This window comes from Pogona vitticeps, chromosome 5 (genome assembly GCF_051106095.1).
Source record: "Pogona vitticeps strain Pit_001003342236 chromosome 5, PviZW2.1, whole genome shotgun sequence".
Taxonomy (NCBI): domain Eukaryota; kingdom Metazoa; phylum Chordata; class Lepidosauria; order Squamata; family Agamidae; genus Pogona; species Pogona vitticeps.
The window spans coordinates 119,917,186-119,941,535 of NC_135787.1; the positions used below are offsets into that span (position 1 = coordinate 119,917,186).

At 38.3% G+C, this 24,350-nt stretch overlaps 1 protein-coding gene across 4 annotated transcripts in view; it reads right to left on the reverse strand.

The window, feature by feature from the left end:
* Positions 1 to 24,350, reverse strand: part of ALG10 (ALG10 alpha-1,2-glucosyltransferase) — a 79,824-nt gene that overhangs the window by 54,465 nt on the left and 1,009 nt on the right. For 3 of the 4 annotated variants that reach the window (XM_078394386.1, XM_073000627.2, XM_078394385.1), the window contains exon 2: positions 19,638 to 19,832. In XM_078394386.1, coding sequence (XP_078250512.1) covers positions 19,638 to 19,832 — 195 coding nt within the window. Of the gene's footprint in view, positions 1 to 5,112; positions 17,279 to 19,637; positions 19,833 to 24,350 lie in introns of those variants that run through there. The other variant, XM_020796996.3, reaches the window with a different exon arrangement.

Genomic DNA, 24,350 nt, shown 5'->3' on the forward strand with positions numbered 1-24,350 from the left:
TCAACCTTCACTCACTCCTTCATTAATGCATCCTCCAGTCCCACAGGTTGTAGCAGCTCCCACTGCAGAATACACCTAGAAGTAAAGGATTAAGAATGGGCCCCCATTTCCCAGGTAATTCAGCTACTTATCATTCTCTCTAGCCAAAGATTTATCTGTAAGTATAGGTCTGGGAGACAAACAGCAACACATATTGTGATGACTTCACTGTTTCTGGCCATTTTTCAATTCAGGTCAGCTGGAATAACCATAGTTCTAAAAACCCATCTCTTTTTAGTGACCTTGTGTTACTTAAATGTGCTGCCTCGGCTTTTCTATTAAAGTTATAATTTTGGGTATTAGTGCACTTCTGAGCAAAGACCTGTTTCTATTGATGGCTTATTATAGTGATGCTCCTTCCAAACAATTGTATTTCTTGGAAGTTTCATAATGAGCTATTTATCAGATCAGTCATCTGACACTGTTCATTTAGCTTTGCAAAAAATAAAGATAAATGAAAGCTGTACTCCAAATAAGAGGTGTTAATGTTGGCTAGAATCCTACTGCCAATGCATGCTTGCATAAATGAAATCATGCATATCTTGGCAGCAAACATTAAGGAGGTGTTCCTATAATCCAATAGATTTTAGCCATTATCTCTCAAGAAAATGAATTAGGTAAGGTACATCTCTTCTGCTTAGTCCCCCCACCCAGCTCACTGTACTTCTTTACTTTCCTTGTCTTTTTCCCCTCCCAAATGTATTTTTTCTTCATGATTTGCAAGGAGAACCAGTAGTTGTTGTTTAAAATTGGTGGATATCAGGTAGTTATTTTAATAATGCTGATGATGTCTTGGATACTAGAATGAGTTCATTTCAGGAAGTTTAGAGAAGGATGGTTTCCTGTTTCCGCCTTCCCAGGGCATCTAGGAGAGAGAGAGAGAGTTGTCCCCTCATACATCTCTAGAGGAGGGAAAAGATAGAGAGGAGAGAGATAGAGAGGTAGTGGAAGTTATGGAAAGGGTGAAAGAGCTGAAGGCGGGAGAAAAAGGGGAGGAGTTAGAAAAGATAGGCAGAAAGGGGGTAGATGTTTTATAGACAATGGAGGAGGGGGAGAAATCAGGGGACACAAGAAAAGTGGTAGTTCTAGAAGACAAATGGCAGGAAGAAGAAGTAGGACCAAAGATGTTCAAGATACCTCAGAAGGGAGCAATTAGAGATGGAAGTCATGAAAACAAAGAATCAGATATAAAAGGGAGGGAAGTGAAATTGCCAATAGAAGGATTAGGATCCAAAGAATGGATGGTACTGGTATACCCTTGAGGACGCGGTCCCTGGAGGAAGGTAATCTGGCCAGGACCTCTCCAACCGAGCGAGAAGCCACCCGAGGGAGACTGGTTTCATCATCCCTGTGGCGGGATGATATGTGCTGTCAGGAGTGGCTGTTTGAGAAAGCCAACAGACCAGGAATGATTCGGACATGCTCCCCGTTGAAGAAAGAAAGTTATGAAGAGATTTTACCATTGTTATGGACAGATTTTCCTGTTGGTGTTGGACATGTTGATCCCATAGAGGTTGTGGCTGACAAACCTAAAAGTTCTATTAATAAAGAGTTGTTAAAGAACCCTCTCTCTTGTTGTTTCCCACCAAAACTAAGGAACAGTCAGACTCTGACAAGGAACCTGATCACAGGATGGTTTCCTGTTTCCTCCTTCCCAAGGCAGCTAGCTGCGCTCCCCCAAAATCTGTCTGGAGGATTGGGGGGGCAAGGTCCAGTATGAAATGCAAGGAGATGGAGGATTTCCTTCCTAAAGTCAAGCTGCTTCCATCATCATCTTAATCATAAAAATGTGTGGTGTTCATGCTAGCACAGTACATCTAGTATGGCAAGATTATAGTGACAAAACAGGAGTAATTATTCAAGATGCTAATAGTAAGCTAAAAAGGAAAAAAATATGTTTGTTGTTTTAAGATATCCATTCAGGATAGAACAACATATGACAAAGTAAAGCTAGACTTAAGTGTCATAAGGTTTGTTAGGAGTTTCAGGCGGCCCCGAATTATGCGTGGAAACAGGCAGAGTCTATTTGTCTGAACCATAACGATTTTTATTCAGTTCTAACACTGGAGTATCTATAACAACTTCCATGGGCACGAACAAGTCCCAATCATTCAACTGTCTTTCTACTCTACTAAACTGATCTTGACCATAGTCCCTTCTTAGAACTAGGGTGCTGGTCCAAACCTCTCCTTGTCCTTTGGTTTCTTCAGTGGTGCGCTCCTTACCGCGCATATAGTGCCGCAGCACAGATGGAGGGCCCAATCCCCGTCTGCTGTTGGCTTGTTGAAGGTGGGATCCGGCTGCACCACCTTCTTCCAGGGACCGCGTCCCCTTGGAAAGACCACCACTGTCCATTCTGTTGTTTCCTTCACCGTGATCTCTTCTTTGTTTAACACTGGATCAGGTAACAGTCCGTCAACCTTTAAGTTGGGAAAATCCTTCAGCAAGTCATCCACCTCTTTCAGCTCCTTCTCTTCCATTTCCAGTTTCTATTGGAAAATCCCGCGCTCCAGTTCCAGCTTTTGTATCTTCCTCCCAAACGTCTATTCATTGCTCCTCCTCTTTCCCTTTACCCTCTTCTGACAAGCATATCTCTATTTGAACTCTTTCTTGGTTACTCTCCCCCTTTGACACTTCCCTCTCTTCCCTTTCCCCTTTAACATCCTTTCTTTCTGGAGGACACGGCGCACTCCGGTCCTCCTGTCCTTCACACTTAGGTACAGAAACCCCTAGAGCTGGCTTTCATATGTTCCTGGATGCTGATGGAACCTTACAATTGATCCTTCGTTGCAAGCAGGGGGGAACTGACTTCCTTAATAAAGAAAACACAGTTCTGAGGGTGTCCACTAAGAGAAAACCATGCCCCATTCCAATTAGTTCCATCTACCTGCATGTAGTTCGTAACTAAAATAACAGCAACATTGCACTCTCCAACAAATGCTACTATTATTGTTGTCATCATCACCATCATCGTTAGAATTGCTAGGTGCTGCACACTTTTATTTTTTAAAAAAGTTATCACTTCTAAAAGATACCACTTTTTTAAAAGGTATCACTTCTAAAAGATATCACTTCTATATATAGCATTTGAGCACTTCCCTCTTTCCTTACAGATCTCTGCACTTTATTCAGTTGTTCAGAGAAATTCCCTTTAAAAGGGATGTTTATGGGGCACAGGCAATGATCAGGCAAAAAAGAGGGTTTATCAACTGCCTTAAGAGAAAATCAATTCTAATACTTCTTTTATTTATAATGTAGCCATCATATATTGATTTTATCCAGTATATTGATTTTATTCTATTGCACATTTTATTATCATTGTGCTCTATTAAAATGAAACCATGAGATAATTGTACTTTGTACATATCATGAGAAGACCAATACTCACTGGAAAAGACAATACAGTAATGTTAAGAAAAGTTGAAGCAGTAGGCAAAAGGAAGACATGACATGAGATAGGTTAACTCAATAAAGGAAGCCAGGAGCTGTTAACTGATACGACTGTTGACTGACAAGATCTTTTGGAGATGCTTCTTTCTTTGGTCATATCAGTGTTGCACAAATCAGCAAGTGTACAGTGAAACATAGAAGTGAAGAATTGGCCAGCTGCACACTGTTGCCCAAGGGGCACCCAAAACTACTCACAATGCTTTTCCACTCTTCAGGGAGCCTCCTTCTCATTAATTCATAAGGACATTAGAAGCAGCAGCAACTTGAAAGTAACAATGTAGTTTTTAAATGGTGGTATATATTCATATGAAATGCAGCTCAGAATGAAATTTTCTGTGGGAATAATTACTATGGTGTTTTTTTTTTGTTTCCTATAAAGAAGTTTCCAGCATTGGACTAGTCTTTGCAACTCCTGGTACCTGATTCTGCATGTAGTTCATTCTCCTATATTTTCCATTTACAGTGGTGCCTCGCATTACGACGTTAATTCGTTCCAGCGAAATCGCTGTAGAACGAAAACGTCATAAACCGAAAATAAAAAAGCCATTGAAACACATTAAAACCTGGTTAATGTGTTCCAATCGGCTAAGAACTCACCATCCAGCGAAGGTCCTCCATAGGGGCAGCCATTGCGGGTGCCTGTGCAGCGAAAAATGGCTCCTAAACACAGCAAGAAGCCATTTTGAGCACCCGGTGGCCATTTTGAAAACCTGACGATCAGCTGTTTTGATTGTCCTGAAGCGAAAATCGGTTCCCGAAACAGGGAGCCGATCATCGTGCAGCGAAATTCCCCCATTCAAAACGTCGTTTTGCGATCACTTTTGCGATCGCAAAAAACTTGTAATGCGGATTCAGCGTTAAATGGAGCGTCTGTCTTGCGAGGCACCACTGTATATATGCATATAGTGTGAAATAGAGATGGGCCCAAACCATACTTCAGCTCTGGCTCTGAAACTCACAGCAAATCTACAGACAACTTTATGTAACAACATCTCAATAGTTTAAATATGATTTAGCTTTAATTTTCCACTGAAAATTAACTTGTCCAGCTTGGAGGAAGTTTAACAGGATGCTGGGTGACCATAGGGAGGGAAACAGTGACTGACAAATGAAGGGTTCAGCAGCAGAGTTGCCCCATATTAAGTTCCAGTGATGTGCCGAAGGATGGTGATGTATGGCCTACTATGATGAACATGACCACACTGATTATATTCCCATCTAAACAAATAGTTTTCCCCACCTTCCAAGACTGCATTTAGCCATAGGCCACTAACACTCAAAATAACTTACTTAAGTCAAAACATATACAGAATGACAGTTTGTTAAAGCTGCATGTGGGTTCAATGCTGTGTGGTTTCACAGATTCTACTAACTAATTTGGCCAGCCACATATTAAATACACCAGCTAATTGCACACAAAATAAGAGGAATTGCATATTTATAAAGAGGGATATTAAGGTACTTAATCAGAGTGTATACTTATGGTGGCAAGCTGCAGAAATAAGCACTGTAATTCTGCAAGAAATATTCCGTGATCAAATTGATTCCATTATGAATATGGTGCATATAACACCAAAGAACTGTACCACTCATTCACCAATGAAAGACACTTGGAGCCAGACATTTATGAGAAATTCTTTATTATATACACCACACACAGTGTCCACTAATATTTTTAAATAAACATATAATATGATAAATGCATAGCTGTAGAAACTCAATATAAGAACAAAAAATATTTTTGTAAAAAAGAAAGAGACAGATGATTTGGTTTACACACTTGTAAATAACAAGAATGATTTGGCAGGTTAACATGAAAATGGTTCCTTCATGCCTCGTATACATTTATATTGCTTTCGCAATAAGGCAAAACTTCTAATCCTGGAGCTACTCAATTCCTTTTCTAGTTGTCTTCTCTAACAGCTTGTAGTTCATAGTCAATCCTAAATTACTGTCAAATGTAACGTCCTGAATCAAGGACTGTGTTACTAGACAGTAAGAAAAACACCACCTGCAAAGTCTGAATGCTGCCTTTAATAAGGTCAGGTTCACTTTTGCATCTTGTTGCATAAACAAAGCTATTTTCTCTAGTCAAGTGAAAGGAACAGTCAACAGACACAGGATCTCTATATTAAATACCGTACAGAGATTAAATGGTTAAATGCCCTGAGCATAATCCTATTCATTACATAAACTGGTGTAAATCAAGCAGCTTAAATCTCAACAAATTGCCACTAGTTAAGGAGTCTACACTTGTATTAGTCATCCAGCGACTGGCACACAACAAAAAATCCAAGTGTCAACTCCATAACTAACAGGAATTTGCCTCTGAGATGTGTACCATTTGCCTTACGGTAGTGTAAGTAACCAACAGGATTCTGGCCAATAAACCAGATTGTTGTGAAATAAATATGTTTGAGTCTCTGCACGCAATATTCAAGGTTGGTCAAATCTCCTTACTTTGTAAGATTCTCTCCTCCCACACAAAGTATGCTAACTTTTTTTTCCAGCAGAATATTTAAAAACATAGATATATAGCACAATGCACATTTTAAACAGTAAACATAAAGTGTAAGAATCTCTAATCAATAAACAAAGATAATCTAAATGCAAAAAAGAAAAAAAGCCTAAGGCTCATCATAGAAGCAATCTTGTATATTGGAATTATTCTTCTGATGAGATCCTATTCATGGCATCCCACTTTTTATTCATTTTCTGTTCCTTTACTGAAGAATTTTTACTTTCCACCAATTATAAAATAAATTCCAGCTTAAAAAGATGATTCTTCTTGTCCCTTTAACTTCTTAGTTAATCTATCAATTTCTGCACTTTCTAATATTTTTTAAATGATCATATCATCGGTTGTTGTGGGTTTTTCAGGCTGTTTGGCCATGTTCTGAAGGTTGTTCTTCCTAACATTTCGCCAGTCTCTGTGGCCAGCATCTTCAGAGGACAGCACTCTGTGCTCTGGTGTAGTATGCTTGGGAGTGGAGTATTTATGGCTGTGAGAGAGGCTTTTGTCCCTTTTGTCCTATTACGGCTATCTCACAGCCATAAATACTCCACTCCCAAGCATACTTCAGAGTGCTGTCCTCTGAAGATGCTGGCCACAGAGACTGGCGAAACGTTAGGAAGAACAACCTTCAGAACACGGCCAAAGAGCCCGAAAAACCCACAACAACCATTAGATCCCCGCCGTGAAAGCCTTCGCAAATACAGATCATATCATCATTTGGTGGGTTTTCATTTTTCCAAACCTGTGCCCATAACTGAGCTGCTGTCAAAACATGTAGTATTAAATAATAGTTTTGTATATCTATAGTATTTGGTAGTAATTCTAACAAAAATATTTCCGGTTTAAATTCTATTTCCTGTTTTGACATCTGCTTAATCCACATGTGGATTTTAGCCCAATAATATTTTTTTTTGCTTTATCACAAGTCCACCATACATGATAATAACTTCCTTCATGAACAGAACTATATGAGTTAGTTCATTATTCACCTGGACACAAGTCCTCTTTGAATGATAAAGGAGGAGCATAATGAACAATACTGTAGTGCCTGTAACTTGAGTACGTTATTCCCCTGCAAGAGTCTTCTCAACCTAGAGATACATAATCATCATCATCATATGCCATCAAGCCAGTTTTGACTTAGGCAAGCCTTTTCAGGGTTTTCCAGGTAGAAAGTACTGGGAAGGGGCTTACCATTCCCTTCTTCTTGGGGGATGGCCCTGCGACTATGCAGGCCACTTTGACTGGCTCTTCTCCAAGGAGGCACATACATCAAACCCCCAACCTCTGGCTCCTCAGCCAAGTACCTAAATCACTGAGCATACAACCATATAATCTTCCCCAACACTTTTTTAACCAGAAAGGAAGAACTGCATACATTTGGCTTAGTACTGCATACACAAAACCAGAAGGTTCCTTAGGTGCACCACGAAGAGAAGCATATTTGTTTCATCCTCCAAGAGATGAAGAAAATAGACAGGTAACTGTATGAATTAGCGTATTATTTCAGTTCATTATACAGTTACATTTGTAATTTTTGACCTAAGGAAGCTTTTCAAACTACAGTGATATGAAAGTTTAGGACACTTTCAGTACTCCGGAATTGAAAGGGGAATTCACCAAAGAAATAAACTTTTTGTTATGTGTTGTCAAATCCTATCTGGTGAACAAAAACCCTAAAAGAGTTTTCAAGATATGTCAAATAATTAAATAGTTTTGTCAGTGCCATTCCCCAATAAGAGCAGAGATTTGACGCAAAGTTGCTATCACTCTGTGCGTTACACCATACAGGTGCTCCAAGAAACGTTTAGCCAAACCTAAATGCCAGTATGACTGAACTAGGTCAATTATGTTTTATTTTTCCATTTTCTGAAGAATCTATAAATTGCTTGGCCTAAGTCCAGACTTCCCATCTTTGAGATGTTTTGCAAACAACATGGCAAAAAGAACTTCTGTGCTTCACCACAAAGGGCACCTACACAGTGTAATATGCTGGCAATACAAAACTGTTTAAAAAGGGGGAGGGGGAAGGGTTGCAGTGGTTGCTTATTCATAAAGACTAAAGAAATGTGACAGAAACCTGCCTATTTCAGGGAAAAGAAATTCTTAGCTCGTGGGGTGACATTTAACATACAAAGTCAAACTAGCAGATGGCTCAAAGCCCTTTGAGAATAGACTTTAAAATCCACCTTACTTCAGCTTTAAGGAACTATTAATATTTCAAGGAGAGGCCTTCTGTTCTAGTTGAACAAAACAGCACTGTCCCTTTTGGAACAGAGCTACCTGTTTTTCTATCACTGTGACACAATGGCTATTCTAAATAAATACAGGAGTTTTTCCAGAAATTAAAGAGGCTTTCTGCTAAAATACTGTTTTAAACACTGCTAACAAACACTATTATAAAAATATTCAAAATGCAGTTAAAAGAAAGGCTAATACAAGTCTAAACCTATGATAAAAACAAATAATTGAAACAATACATAATGTGCCTGACATCAAATGCTTAACCTCCACAGCCGTCTTAAAATGACATACATTTTAGAAATCCCACTAGATATATGGAAAAGATGACTCAACACTGCCACCTTGCGAACTTTAATTAACATTTATTCTTCCTTGTTAAAGATTTTTTTAATTGAATGCGTATCGTTTCATTGTTGTTGGTCACTTAAAATAGGTCATCTAATCCAGAATAAGATAACATTCCTAATCTGAAAATATATCCTTTCCTAGCAGTAGGTTCAAGGATTTTTTTAAAACATACTGTATTGTACAAAATAAGGTAAAAGAGCAAAAATCAGATAACCCAGACTTCCCCACACGACTGGCTATATTTCACTTCCTTCATGTCTGCTTATGAAACAAACAATTAGCAATATTGTACAGAGTCTATATTATTTTGATCTAATCCTATTTTTAATTCTAATATAAAATTCTTGCTGTGGCTAGGACAATATGCTCTAAATGACAACAGCTCTCAAAGGTCTCTGATGGAGGCACTTTTCAACTACGCTGTGAGGACCTTCAATCAAGCATGACAGGGATTGAACCTGGGACTCTGGGCATGCAAAATAAGCTCTCGAGACCTCTGGTCCTATCCCAGAAGCTATGATTCTGGGTAGAAAAAAAGAAGTGGCAACGCTGTACATTAGCAAACTGGGAAAAAGGCTTCCTAGATTATCTTGGACTTTACTCATTCTTTGAGTGGAATGAGTTCAACGCAGTAGAGGCAGTACTTCTTGAGCTGTAAGTCTACAACAATGTGGTATAAAGAGGTAGGTGTAAATTATATCACTAAATATAAATCCCTATACAAGTTATTCCCAAAATGAGAGAACCTAAAGTTGTTCAGTACGTGAAGGTGATCACATGAACAACGTTGCAAAGAGACTTGCAGTATCATCCTAGAGTTATTATGCTCACCGAGATTCACCATATTTCTGGCAGTAAACGGGACAGGAATTAAGCATCATGTGCTGTAGAAGTACAAATCAAAAAGTCTGTATGAAAATAAAGGGCAGTTTAATGAGACAGTAGACAGGAGTAAATTAAAAAGATCTATGATAATGATATCGGTACCTTTATTGTCTTTTGTAAGTTGCAAGTATCATTTAAGCAACTCTGTGGATTTAATGCATAATTATAGAAATGATAAGGAACAGTATCAGCTATCACTAGAACATTACTTTGAAATTCTGAACTCAAATCCAGTAAGATCTCACATCTCAAAAGATTAATACACTATTAAACCTCTCCTCTCCTTTACTCCCTTTGATGCTCATGAAGAACTCTTGAGCAGCAAACAACAAAATAGTCAAGCAACATGAGGTTCGATTATCTTAGAAGAATGAATAAAGCAACACATTTAGCAAATGCTACAAAGAAAAAAGGATTTTAATCTTCTGATAGTGTAGGGAAAAGGTCTCAAGAGGATGGTATATCCAATAAATCAAATAAAGATTTAATAAAAGTCTCTCACTGTTGCATAAAAAGGCAAGGACAAAGGATATGAGTAAAAAAGTATGCAGGTTAGTGCTGTCACATAGACAAACTCTCAGAGTAAGGTTGCCCTGACATTCTTCCTTGTGTCTTTCTTTAAGTGGTCATATTCAGTCTCATATATAAAAAGGCTCCGCGGTAACATGGAAGAGTATACATAAAGGAACTGTCTTAGGAATACAGATCATAGAACATACTTGTCCAGTTCTCTGTTGGGTACTAGCCAGATCTATTTGATGAATCCGCTTCCTGATATAATAGCTTTGATTCTCTTTATTCGTGTTCCTAATTAATTCTTGTGATAACCCAGGACTCCTAAGTTGCTATCTATTGGTTTCCGCCAGGAAGATCTAAAAGAATCTTTCTGTAATAGGGCACGAAAAAAGCCCTCAAAAAAGATGACTTTCAGCCTCAAATCAAAGCCCTGCTTCCATGCTCTCACTTCAACAGAAGGCTGGGCAAACTGCCTGTACAACATTTCCTACACACTGGAAATGGCTCCTTAAAAAGGAGAACAGGTGGTCTGGTTTATCTGAGTTATCAATACTACAATACCATATAAAAGCACTGGAATTATTTTTACATAAAATGCTAAAAATACTCCTGGAACATAAAAATCTTCCTTCGTATTATAGAATTTAACTATTGTGTCAAAACTTTTGCTTTACACAAAATACTATTTTGCTGATGATGCCAGGATAAATGCGCAAAAATCACTTCTAGGTAGAGAAAGTGCTTTGCCAGTTGCAACTCTCTACCAACTAACAGCCAGCTAGATTTACGTAACTGATTTTTCTTAAGAGAAAACTACAATGTTTAATTTCTCATCATTTATCTCTAGGCTATTCAGTTTACAATATCTGGGAAATGCTTTTAAGTATTGTTTGAGACCAATTCTGGAACCTAGACAAAAGTGCTGGAAATTTGCAAAATGTCATTGGACTGAAACTTCCACAACCCTGGCCAGTACAGCTAGTGCTGAAGGTTACCAGGCATTGCAGTCCAAGAACGCCCAAGTTACAGTGGTGCCTCGCATAGCGAGGTTAATCCGTTCCGGATTAACCTTCGCTATGCTGAAGCATCGCTGAACGGGGCAGGGATTTCCAAATGGGCCAAATGGGTCAAATACTCACCGTTCAGCGATGCTTCAGGATGGCCGGCAGCCATTTTCGCGCCCTCGCCTCGCTTAACGAGGGCGCGAAAACGATGCGCGCGGCCATTTTGGGCCATTTCCAGGCTTCCGGCGGCCATTTTGGCCGCAGAACAGTTAATCGTCGGGGTTCGTTTTGCGAAGATCGGTAAGCGAAACGCTTACCGGTCTTCGCAAAGCGAATTTTGCCCCATTAAAAAAACGTTGAGTGATCGCATTAGCGATCCGAAAAAACGGATCGCTATGCGATTTCATCGTTATACGGTGCGCTCGTTAAGCGAGGCACCACTGTACTTGAGGTTGAAAACCAATGTTGTAGACCATTTTGACTGTTGCCATCGGTATCATCAAAGTTCAGGCTACCCTTTGTTATGTAATGTTTGTTATCAATTTTTTTTCTGCTGGCAACGTGGGCACAATATTGTGCATCAGTATTAGACAATATCCCACATTCATAAGTCACAGTTTAAGATTTGAATTTCCTTATATTGTTTTAAAAAGCTTTAAGTACACATACACTACGCACAAATTCCAATATAAACTTCCCTCATGAAGAATTACCTAGTGCTAGAGGATCAAAGAAGATAGTTGCTATCTAAGATAGCAGTACGATACTTGTTGGGATAAGACTACAGAAATAAAAACAGTTGAGAAGTGGCTGTAGTCCCTTTGTGTCTGAAAGTCTGGACTTAATGAGATTGTGATGCAAAGGTGTGAGGATATGCCACACATACAATGGAGAAACATACACACCCTTTAACATCTCAGGTAAATTAATGTTGCTGTGCTGCTTCACAGAATGCAGACTAGTAAGCTATCTTTCAATTTTCTTGGGGTAGGCAACCTGAAGAAAATAAGCTATATCAGACCAAAAGTGCTATGAACATGTTGTATGCATGTTTTCCAACACCACAAATAACCAGAAAAATAGAAAAGTGAGTGCTCAATCAAGTGAAGCCTGAACAAAACTGAGTAAACCAAGGTTATCCTACCATGCACATATTATAAAAATGAGAATTGACCAGAAAATACAGTATTGCTGGGGGGGAAAGGAGTGGCAATAGCAAGAGAGGGAGACCCAGCATGAGATGGATTATCTCAATAAAGGAAGCCACCGCTGTTTGCAAAATCTGAGAAGAACTTACTGGAAGAGACAATAGTGTTTGGAAGGGGAGTCCGTAGGAAGAGAGAACAACCAAATATGAGATGCTGTTAGTTTGCAAGACCAGAGCACAACTATTAAAGATAGCACATTCTGGAAGTCATTAACTCATATAGCCACCACACATCAGGAGTAACTTGACAACATATAACATCTTTGGAGTTTTTTTCCCTTAATTACCAAACAATTCTATAGTGAGAAGATAATTGAACAGTTGAGACTATGAGAGGATATAGAAACCAAAGCTCTACTAACATTGAGTAAGACCATCTCTAGCCCCAAAGCAAAACCAAACCAAAAGTAATTTCACCGCTTAAATGAGTGAGCTTCTGAATATTTGTTCTCTATTCCTTTTAAATATATTTAAAAATATTTTTACTACTGGACACATAATACCTTTGCAAGCAGAAATCCCTGTATGGCCAGGAAGAAGTTAAAGTTTAATAGGGTCCTGATTGACAGGTTCAAAAGTTCATATTGCCCTAGACCTAGAGCTGATTTCCCCTTTGAAAACTTGTGTCAGGAGATTGGTCTAAAAAGCCCTAAGACAATGTTTACTGAAAGCACTCAGGGCTGGGACAAATACAACTGCTCTATGATTTTGTTATGCAGACATACCCTGAATATGCCTTACAAAATTGCATTCTAATTCACTAGAGATACATGGCAAAGTGTCTCGCTTTCTGGAGGATTGTCATTCCATTACTTTCTTTAAAGCAAACCCATTTTTAAAAAACTTCTTCCATAATAGCCATGAGCTTTTGTTGACCTGGAATTCTCCCTTGGCCATACATGTTATCATTTGCCTAGCAAGCCTGTACCACACATACTCAACTTTATAACCAAGACACTGTTTTTCCCATTTGAAAGACTTCTTTTGAGAATCAATACTTCAGTCCCTGCAGCCTGGATTCTTTCCAATTTTTTTAAAAAAATGTGCAGCCAACCATTCTTTTTCAAGTTAAGCAGGATTTATCTTTTCAATTTACATGAGCTATTTTAAATCTAAGGATGTTTGGGGTTTACTACGTCTGAACGGGGAGAAAACAGTTTTACTTTTAAAATAAATTGTAACTTGAAAACATTTTGTCCAAACTTCTCCATTTCTGGCAAAGTGCAAGGACACAATGTCTGCTACACCTGTGCCAAATTTGGTGCTCATCTGATTTTTACAATTACCAACATTTTTATAATTGCTTTGTAGAATGCTGATTTGCTGTGCTGCACAATAACATAATTAATGCAATCGGCAGGCAGCATAAAATACTATGTCAAATAATGGAGAAAGTTGCATGTGCATTCTAAAACCCTATGCCCTGGAATCAGCTTATAAATATGCTTTAACATATATTATTTTAGCAATATTTCATATATACCCATAATTTGTATACTGGATGTTTATCCAGTTGATTTTCAAACATTAATTGGATTTCATGGATGATTTAGGCAGAAAGGAAATAAAATAAGCAATGCTTCAGCTAAAATCCTTCAACTGTAAAACATCACCACTTCACAGAAGTCTAAAGTATTTACTCAGAGCAAACTGACTACAGCATAAGCTAGAAATCTTGCCAAACAGCCTCAGGACCTGTGTCCGTTGTTCTCTCTTTAGGTCCCCCTCTGTCTTATGCTCACTGTCCTCTGTGGCAGCAAAGGACAGTGGGATTCAGGGGGAGGACAGAGAGTTATAGCCTAGTTGAAAAAACATCACCATCTAAGGCTAGATTGCTACACATCCACCAATGCCAGATCTCCAATGCTCAACGATCAGATTCTATCTGTAACACAATCTGATTTCCACATTCAAAGAAAAACTAGCCTCCCGTTGTGCTCATGAAGTTGGAAGAATAAAAGACATTGTTCCAAGAAGATAAATGCAAATTTATATCAGAAGCAAACCCTCTTTCCAACTAGGACCACCCCATCCAATGTCCAAAAAAAACACCAAAAAACAGATTCACTTCCAATTGTGTTCAAATGCACTCACAAGCTGCCATTTTAGTTTGCACAGGTGTTCATACACCAAAATAAGGTACAGTGTGAATTTTGAAAGAACAATACATTCACTGACACTTCTTTTTCACAATTGGTCATTTCAAATAGGTAAGGACAGCTTGCAGAAGCCAAGGAGATGCTACAAATGGACCCAAGGGTCTCTGGCACTATACTATTTCTCCACTGTCAGCAAATAAAGCAGTGATAAACCTTAGCACAGCCTCCCATAAAATATTCCCTAGAGTGATCACATTTCGTGCACTAAAAATCATTAATCAATTGATTTAAAAGTGGTCCTTCAAATCAGCTTTATTCTTTCCTTTTTAAAACTAAAAATGTCATCCTTCTATTGTATAGAATATAAAAGAAAGAGAACTACATGAAAAATAACTATCCTGAGCTTGACCCAGACAAACTTGAGTCATATTTAGAATGGTAACAAGATGGACTTAATTTTAATGGGTCTATTCAAAACATGACTGAGTCTAGATCCAACTTCAGGTGCCAATGAAAAAATACATTAGAAACTGGAAACAGTTTTACTTCACGCTTACAAAAACTGTTATTTGTAATTTGGTAATTATTTAGTATGCAACAAAATAATTTTATTTAGTAAGCTACATGACTAATTGGAGGTTTTTAAAAAGAGTTCTATACCTTCCTTCCTATAGAGAAGGTATCTGGGTGCCATTTATAGTAATTGATTGTACAGATATTATGTGATTTCTTTGAATCTTTAGAGAATGGCCACAATCCACTACACAATACAGTATGTGCACTATGTGCTGTCAAATAGATTCTAACCTATGATGAACCTGGTAGGGTTTGAGATAAGTGGGGTGTTTAAGGAGTGGTTTTACCAGCCCCACCCTTCAGAGAATTTCCATCAGCAAGCACAGATTTGATCCCAGAGTCCTAGTCCAATATATCTCCACTACACCATACAGAACAGTTGCATGTTATTGGCTGAAGAGGTAAAGAGTACTCAGAAGTGCTTTATCTTCACTTCTTCTGGAGGCAGAATGGAACTGCGCAGCTTGCCCAAGGCCACACAGGCTGGCTCTTCTGGAATGCACAGCGGGGCACTGAACTCCTTGCCTCTGGTTCCACAGCCAGATACTCAACTCATTATTCTCCAGCATTTATAATTTACAAATCTTGTTAATTTCACTTGCCCACAGTATGTGGCTTAAGTCCAGTCTTCCAGCGCATAACAGTGTTCGATGTTGACCACTCTTGTTAGTTTACAGCACCATCCTACAATTATCTACTCAGAGGTAACTGCCACTGATTTCAAAAGTTTTTAATCCTCTGTGAGTAAGTGTAAGATTGCAACTATTACTCTGAGATCCATTTTGTTGTAATGTTCTCATCTTGCAACTTCCACCTATAATTCTTTACATGTGAACAAGTCTTCACATATTGATATTTGATTACCTAAAATTAGTTTCTTAGCAAAATCTTGGGACTATGTAGGATGTGTGCTAAAATAAGCCACTCTCACTAAGAAAAATAATGTAGAAAAATAATTCAAACATCTAAACATTTAACCTCTGAGACCCCAATTACCCCACTTCTTTGAATTTCCTGTCATATCCAGCTTTGTACATACATAGGCATACAGCAAACACCCCAAATTTATGACTTCTTTAACATGACTAATACAATGTAAACAACTCCCTTAATTCACATTACATTGGATATTGAATTGAAATTTCCCTGATCTTGTATTTATTAATTCCCAGAGTGGTGTTGTTATAAAAATGGAGCAATATCTGAAAAAAACAGTGCACTGGCTTTGTCATTTACTTTCAGTTACAAAAACACCCACTTCTTGAGAGAGTTCTAAATGTGCAGCTTTGTATTTGCAGTAGGAAAAGTCCTACAATTTGGTCTTCTTCAAAATCTGAACTCACCACATAAACCTCTGTATTTCTTCACTATTTGGCCACTGAAATGGTTTGTTCAAAAATAAATGGAAAGTTATGACATTCACCAAAGCATAGAAAGCCAATTCAAGGAAAAGTTTCCAAGGTGATGGCATAGAAATATTCAATCTAAATATGATATATGGCAAAATGAAATAACGAAATTCTAGCAGCTTTTGAGGAACCGTGGCTGCAAGTAAACATACAAAATATACCAAGTTCCAGAAAACAGATTTTGCCTTCAATGCATCCATCAAACTCCAGCCAGCAAATATATAGATTGGAACTAATATATACTTCACAAGCTCATGTCTCTGGAAGATTTTTCTCCACACATAAAATGGGTAATGTCTGTTATCTGCAAGCAAATACTTATGAGTGTACGTAAACTTCCAAACGAGGAACAAAGAGACAATGGTGACAATGCTATATTGCAACAAGTGTGTCCTCACAGAACGAAGAAAACTGACAACTTTGTTTGGGGTCACCATGTGAGGAAATGAAAAAAAGAGAACAAAAGAAAAGAAATAGAAGAGCTGAGGGAAATGCAGGCAGGCTTCATGGCTGCTTCTGTCACCAACAACAATGCCACCATTGAGGGCCACAAAAGTAACGAACACCACCACCATAGTGATGTATGGCCACGTCAGAAGAACAAGAGTGCTGAGGTTTTTAAGCGATGTGAGGTACTCCAGAAGAAATTTGAAGACTCTGATTAGTTCTGCAAAGGATCCCTTTGGGGGTAAGCTCTTCTGGTCCTTCTTTTTCGACAATTCCATTTTCCATGCCTCATTTAGTTTTTGAGCAATAACACTTCCACCGCAGAAGACAGTCCATACAATGTTTATCTGCCGAAACATAAAGCCGCAGAATCCAAGCAGTGCTGAAGTTTTATGATTGCCATAAAGGCACATTAAATATGCAAAGAGAGTAAAAAATGCCGACCCTGTATCGGTATAATAAAGGAATGTGAAAAAATAAAGAACTGGCAATATTGTTATGGTCAAGGTTGATAAGATTCTCTGGAACCCCGAGGCAGCCTAGAAAAAATGGGGGGAAAAAGAGAGATAAAGAGAAATCAGGGCTATTTCTTCCATTTAAGATTAAAAACCACATGGGGAAACTCCACCAGGAACTTCACTCATGCAAACCCCATGAAAACCAAAAGGAAGAGAAAAAAAGACATTTCCAACGGTTTGTGGCAAACTATTTTAATTAGGCTATTTCTAAAACTTCTTATGCTTAACAACAGAGCTGCAAAATATCAACTTAATTTGCATATGAACGAAGACAACAGGCTAATTCAATGTTAGCTCTGCCTAGAGTGCAACTGGCTGGGGGGGCCCCTCAAAAATACCACTGGAGGGCAGATTTGGCCCAATATTTTTTGACACAGAAAGACTCTTCCTTGGTTTACAGGGGATGCAAACATTTGATATAGCAGGCATCATTTTAAATAAGGCATCCCGTCTTTTCTCCCACACAGAGGGGCTGCCTCTTCTAAGATGATGCTTGCCATCAATAAATATGTGAGACAGGTATTAAGAACCACATGTTTGTGCACTGAATTTGACCCATAACAAATTAATATAAAGCCCATTTGTTCTCATTTTCAATCTGGATCCCATGCAGTAAGTACAATCTGTTCTTTTATCTCCAGCTTTCTGTGTTTCTTTACATGGGTAGAGGAAAGAAATTGCACTGAAAGAGGGAAGAATGAGCATGGATGGTGTGAAGGAGAAAAGGAAAATGATGTGAAAAGATGAACAGAAGGTGGATAGATGGGGGAAGAAAAGGAGAAAGAGACAGAAGGGTGGGAGGGCGGGATTAGAAATATAAATATAAGGAGAGATGGCGGTAAGGTAACAAATCATAGCTGCAGGAGGGATATTGTGCAGCAGATCAAATTAACATTCTATAATGTAATTATGAAAATAGGGTAAGCCCCCAAAAATGTAACTTTTAAACTGCTTACTGATTGATGCCAAATTGTAGCAGACATTTTGCTCTTGTTCTGTGCCAAATCTGAGGAAGTTTGGGGAAGCCTGGACAAATGGGTTTTTGAGTTATGATTTTTTTAAAGTAAACTATCCCCACCCCCAGTTCAGAAATAGGATATCCCCAAGCTGCCTCAGATTTGAAATAGCTCACATAAATTGAAAAGCCCCACCTGCTTTTATTTGGAAAGAATACAGGATGTGGGGGATGAAATGCTAGTCCTCAAAAAAGGTCTCTCAAATGGGAGAGACAGAGATTTATTCTCCCAGTGAACATGCATGGTACAGGCTTGCCAGGGAGAAGAGCTTAGGCAAAGGCTACAGTTGGGGAGGGAGCTATCTGGAGAGCTGCAGAGTAACTGAGAATGGTCACAAGTTATATGAAAAGGAACTGGAGGAGTTTAAAAAAACAGGTTTGTTTTAAAGAAAGTAAAGGAGTAATGGTTCTACAGAAAGGGAGACATTTTGCCATATATCTGCAGATAATTAGCATACAATGTTATAAGGCATATTCAAAGTATTTCCATACATGATACAAAAGTACCCAGCATGAATTCAACCAGTTGTGTTTATCTTAGCCCAAAATGCTTTCAGCAAATATTGTCTTAGGATTCCTCTGCTCTGCGACAATCTGAACTTTGAACCTACTAGGACCCAATTGGCTGACTGTCAGGGGGATAACTTTTAAACTCCTTCCTGGTTAACAGGCTATTTGGGATTCATGCTTGCAAGGGGATTCTGTGTCTAGTTATAAAAAGACAGACACAGATATTAAAGAAATGTAGCAGTATCAGACCATTTCCTGGCATTTTGAATCATGGATAGAGAAGCACAACATCCCACATTCAAACCTGGAGGACTTTAAAATAATTTATTTGTCCTGTATGTGAAAGAAACAGTAGGGTGAAGGACAGAGAAGAGATAAAGGGGGGTCAGAAAGGACTGCTCTTGCTCCTTTGAGTGATAGTTCTATACATTTTTGGTATTCACCTCACTGACAACAGTCCTGGCCATTGTCTCCTAGCAGTACTTGCCCCTAAGCCAGAGTTTCAAGCAGCACCATGCCTCAATGTAAAATGTCACATTAGCTACCAGCATTTCTGACCAAAAGATCCATGTAGATTTACCAGACAATGTACTATGTTTTATTACAGCACAGTCAATGAAATCATTATTTCTAGTAGTTACAAATGGTATGTTGAGCATGAGTGCAATACATTTGCTACTAGTTTTAGAAACATAGGAGAGCAACATGATCTAATATGCCAGGAAGATTCAAATGTTTCTGGGAAATCAGAATAGAATCTGTCAGAGAAACGTGGAGAGATTTATCCAAATGTTGATGTCTTGATGGTACTACTATGTATAGGAACACTATAAGTATAATGAACTTGTACTGTACCTTTTTATGATGATTTCTGCAAAAAAGCAGGTACAGTAAATAGAAGTTCCCAAGACTGAAAAGAAGATTAATGAATCTGAGCATTCCTGTAGAGCAGACCACACTTCCAGACCACCCAAACAGCCATGCTGCAGGCTTCACAATTCCAACTGATACCAAGTACAAACCAGGCAATGTAGTAATCATTGGATCCCACTGTCAGAAAAAGAAAAGCCGGGGAGGGGGGAGAATAAAAAAGTAAAGACAAATATGATTTTGATTAGAAAGAAAGCAAAAGTAATGAACTTAATTAACCTCCTGTTTATTAGTCCTCTAAATCAGCCATTCTCGACCTTTTTTTTAAACCACAGCCCTTTTAGGAGCTCTTCTCAGGTTCCACCTCCATCCCCCAGCAAACAAGGATAAAACACAAACAGATAACATGCAGAAACTTCTCACATTTTTCAGTCTGTGTCCCCCTTCAAAAGTGCCAGGTCCATAAGCCCCCCCCCCAAGAATGGCTGCTCTAAATCATCATAAACCAAGGTTTGTGCTTTTTCCTCTACAAATTTTTAAGTAGTCCAAATATGTGTGAGATTAGACATCACAGTAGAGATGTGGGAGATCTCAGTTCACTCCAGAGTGGATCTGATTTATATCAGTTCGATTTAAATCATGATTTAAATCACTTAAGGGTGAATAAAAATCATTTTTTTAAAAAAATAAAAATCCAATTTACATTTTAAGAATTCAATTAAAAAATATATATCATTGATTTTATCCAGCCTTGCAGTGATTTAAACTGTGGTTTTAATCATGATTTAAACTGTTTGTTGTTGTTGTTGTTGTTGTTGTTTTGAAAATCAAATCCACCTTGGTTCACTCATAATAGTGGAAGCATCGCAGAAGACATACACATCACTCATAACTTCTCTTGCTGCTTGCTACCTGGATGTGCAATCTCCCCAAGTCATTTTCAACATTTTATTTAGACAGATCACATGTATATTGATTGTTGACAAGTTCTTCAATATCCTGTACAATAATTTAAAAAAATAGCAGCACCGTGTCATGTCCTGCTACTATTAATATATGCCTTAGGATGAGGGCAAAAATTCCAGAATTTTCAAGTGTTTCTGTACTCATGCAAATCCTTTCTCTAGAGATTATTTTCATCAGTGGATCCCTTTGAGGAGCTGTTCATTTTGTCTTTGAATTATTCAAAGCAGTACAATATTCTGCAAAAAGTTAGTATGTAGCTAAGAAGCAAATACCTTTATTTCCATATTGTTTGTGGAGAGGAAATCCCTTCTTTTACAGTCAGCATGAAAACACTGCTGATATACGAACACAGGAAATTGGATAAGCTAGTTGAGTGGAAGTGTGCAGGACAACCTGAAGGTTTCCCTGCTTCTGTTTCTTCCCTCAACAGATTATTTTGGGTTGCCCTGGGAACCTTCCCTCTGCTTATAAATACTAGGTAGTCCCTAACAGCAGTGGTCCCCAACCTTGGGCCTCCAGATGTTCTTGGACTTGAACTCCCAGAAATCCTGGCCAGCAGAGGTGGTAGTGAAGGCTTCTGGGAACTGCAGTCCAAGAACATCTGGAGGCCCAAGGTTGGGGACCACTGCCTAACAGCACCTCTGCTATCTGTTAGAGGTGACCGGGTGCAACTCAGCCCATGCTGAAGCAAAGGCATGTCTTTGCATGTAGAGAAATAGGGAGAGAAGAAATGTCTCAAGATTTCTAAACTGCCTTTTAGGTGATCTTCCTTCAATCTAGGCTGATATGCTTAGTGCCGCTCACATTTCCCTTCTTTATTTTGACCCCTTCTGGAGTAGGCCAGATAAAACATATTGCCCATGTTCTCCAGAGATGAAGAGGCAGCCACGGTTCTGTGTACAGCTCAGTGGAGTTTAAGGTAGGCGTAAAGAGTTCGATTCCTCACTGTGCCTCTGTGACAGAGGCTGAACTCAATGATCCATAGGATCCCTTCCAGCTCTGCAGTTCTAAGATTGTCTCTATCCTAGCTAGAAAGAAGATTCCTATTATCTTCCCTATCTTAATATAGTGCTCTAATAAATTTTAACTTTCTTACGTTCTTATGACTAACAAGCATGGATGTGACTTTTTTCAAAAGTGGGAAATGTGCTCTCCACCATTCTAATTTTCAGACGCTACATCCCAAAGTTCACTTAGCTGCTGCTTGGTCTCCTAACATTATCCATGATTTACTTAAGAGTGAAAGGCATCAACCTTCTGTGTATAGCGGACATTTGAGTGAATAGATTGGGAAGGACAGATATTTTCCAACTTTGCCCACCCAGATATGTGGTAAAGCACTAACACCGATGGGAGGAAAAGGGGAGCTGTTACCACCTATAATAGTGGTGGGTAGCTCATTGCCTGAAAAGTTGTTAATTACAAGGCTCCAGTAAACAATGCAAGACAGAAATAAGCATATCCAGCAAATATCCTGCCCTCATCCCCATCCCACCCTGAAACCTCAGCTGATGAACCAGACAAAGACGGTAAATGATCTGCTGAGCCATCAAGGCTACCTGGGGCCTCAAGAAACAATGACAGATCTAAGAGTTCAAGATATGCACTTTCAGATGCAGTTCAGTACCATCCAGAAAGCTTGCACATTGACTTTCTAGACTCACGAACCATTTCAAAAATTCTAGTTATCCATTGAATGCTTTTTCTGGCACCCTTGTTACTTGAATCTGGTTTTCTACTTCCACCTTACCATACTTGTCTCTTTCGATTCCACTGCCTATGATCTTTTTAATGGCATAGGATTATGACCTGGGTTTTTATCCTTTTCTATTCAGCTGAAAAATATTGCAAAAATCACCAAGCATCTGGCCGATGAATCAAATTAGCCTTCTTTTACTCTATTCTATTTTTCAAAAGCATTTCATAGAACAGTTCTCACAACTCTGTTTTAATCACTCTGTTCTCAGTTGGGTTTCACATTTTTACAATCTTACATAATACGTCATGAATTGCTTCTTTTTTCTCTACAACCACACTCTGATATATATACAGTAATATTGAAAATGTCCATACATGTATTTACATGGGTTTTGCTTCTTTTTTTAAAGCAAGTTTTATCAGTGTGGCCTTGCTTAGAAAACACAGTAGAAATATCCTAAATCAGAAATAAAATTTACCAAGATAATTGTATCTATTTATCTCCAGTAGGTTGGACGCCGATCCTAAATTATTTACTAGAAATTAAAAAACCATTATCAGGTGCAAATTCAATCTGTCAAGAAACTCCAAATAAACCTCACTCCAATCAGATGTGCATGTAATATCTCAGTGACTACTTGCAGGCAAACATTAGACAAGGTATGTGTGAAAAATATGTAATTAACCACAGTTTCATTGAAGGATAACTTTCCCCTCTTTGTGAAGATTCAATGAATAGTAGGAGGAATCGTCAAATAATCAGTGAGTTAAGAGAGAGAGATATAGACCCAATATGGTGGTGGACACATCAAAAATAGTAAAAAAGTTAAAAAAAAAACAATGGGACACCAACTAACCTAGGGTATGGAGGACAGATGAAGATTTATGTCCCCATAATTCATATTTTCTTGGCTGCCTGCATAGGTAAGAAAGATTCTACAACTCTGCGTGGGTTAAAGGAGCCATTCTGGCACATTAGAAAGGGGCCACAGACTGGAAACAGTTCTTCACACAACTTATAAGGTTTGTTATACAACCTATACAATCTTGATTCAGCCTATAGTTCTTTCATTACGTGTTTATGGCCATGACCAAAAGAGGTTGAGAATGGGTTAATGTATACCTTACTGTTCTATTAAGGCATCTGAAAAGAGAGGTGCAAAATAGAGAAGACATCCTATCACCTCTTTGAATATTTGAAAATGTAGGCACTTCTTATAAGTGAAAAATAAGGAACCTTTATGGGATTATTCTTAATACCTCATGCTGGAGAATCTGAGTTTGAATTCTATGTATGATTTTAACAGTATTTACTCTGATGTATGGATGAGATCTCAATCCAAGGCTACAATCCTATGCTCATTTGGATGCCATACAACAAGTCAAGACTTTGTTCAGCAGATACGGCAGCACTGTTTAATGTACTTTTCTTTAAAGGACTTGTATGTGCGTGCATGTGTGTGTATGCGCCCACGCTTTATGCCCCTACAGATTAACAAAATGAGTGAGGACGGGTAGATGGTGGAAGACATAGTTTTTGGGAAAGACTAAAACTACAATCCTGTGGGTTGCATGCATAAAGACTCAACAACAACAGGAAAAAATGAAGAAACTGCGATTTAAGCATGGACTGATTTCCCTGACAGTTTTCACTGACAGGGCCCAAGTCTGCAACTTTACTTTACTTTATTTGGACTTATACCCCGCCCCTCTAGACAAAGTCTATTTTTTAAAATGATTTTTAAAAATAGTCAGAAACTTGCTAAAAAGGTGCAGAGCACATTATATTTAAAATTAATTTGAAGCTAAAAAGTGAGGTTTCCATATCAAAGGATACCATTTGGGGGCAGATCTGAGCCCCAACCATCTCCCAAAGAAATTAATTAATAATAATAATAATAATAATAATAATAATAATAATAATAATAATAATAATAATAATAATAATAATAATAATAATAATAATAAAAAAACACATCTCACTGTAACTGGGCATAAATTAGGATCTATCTCACACAGTTGTTGTTACAGCTC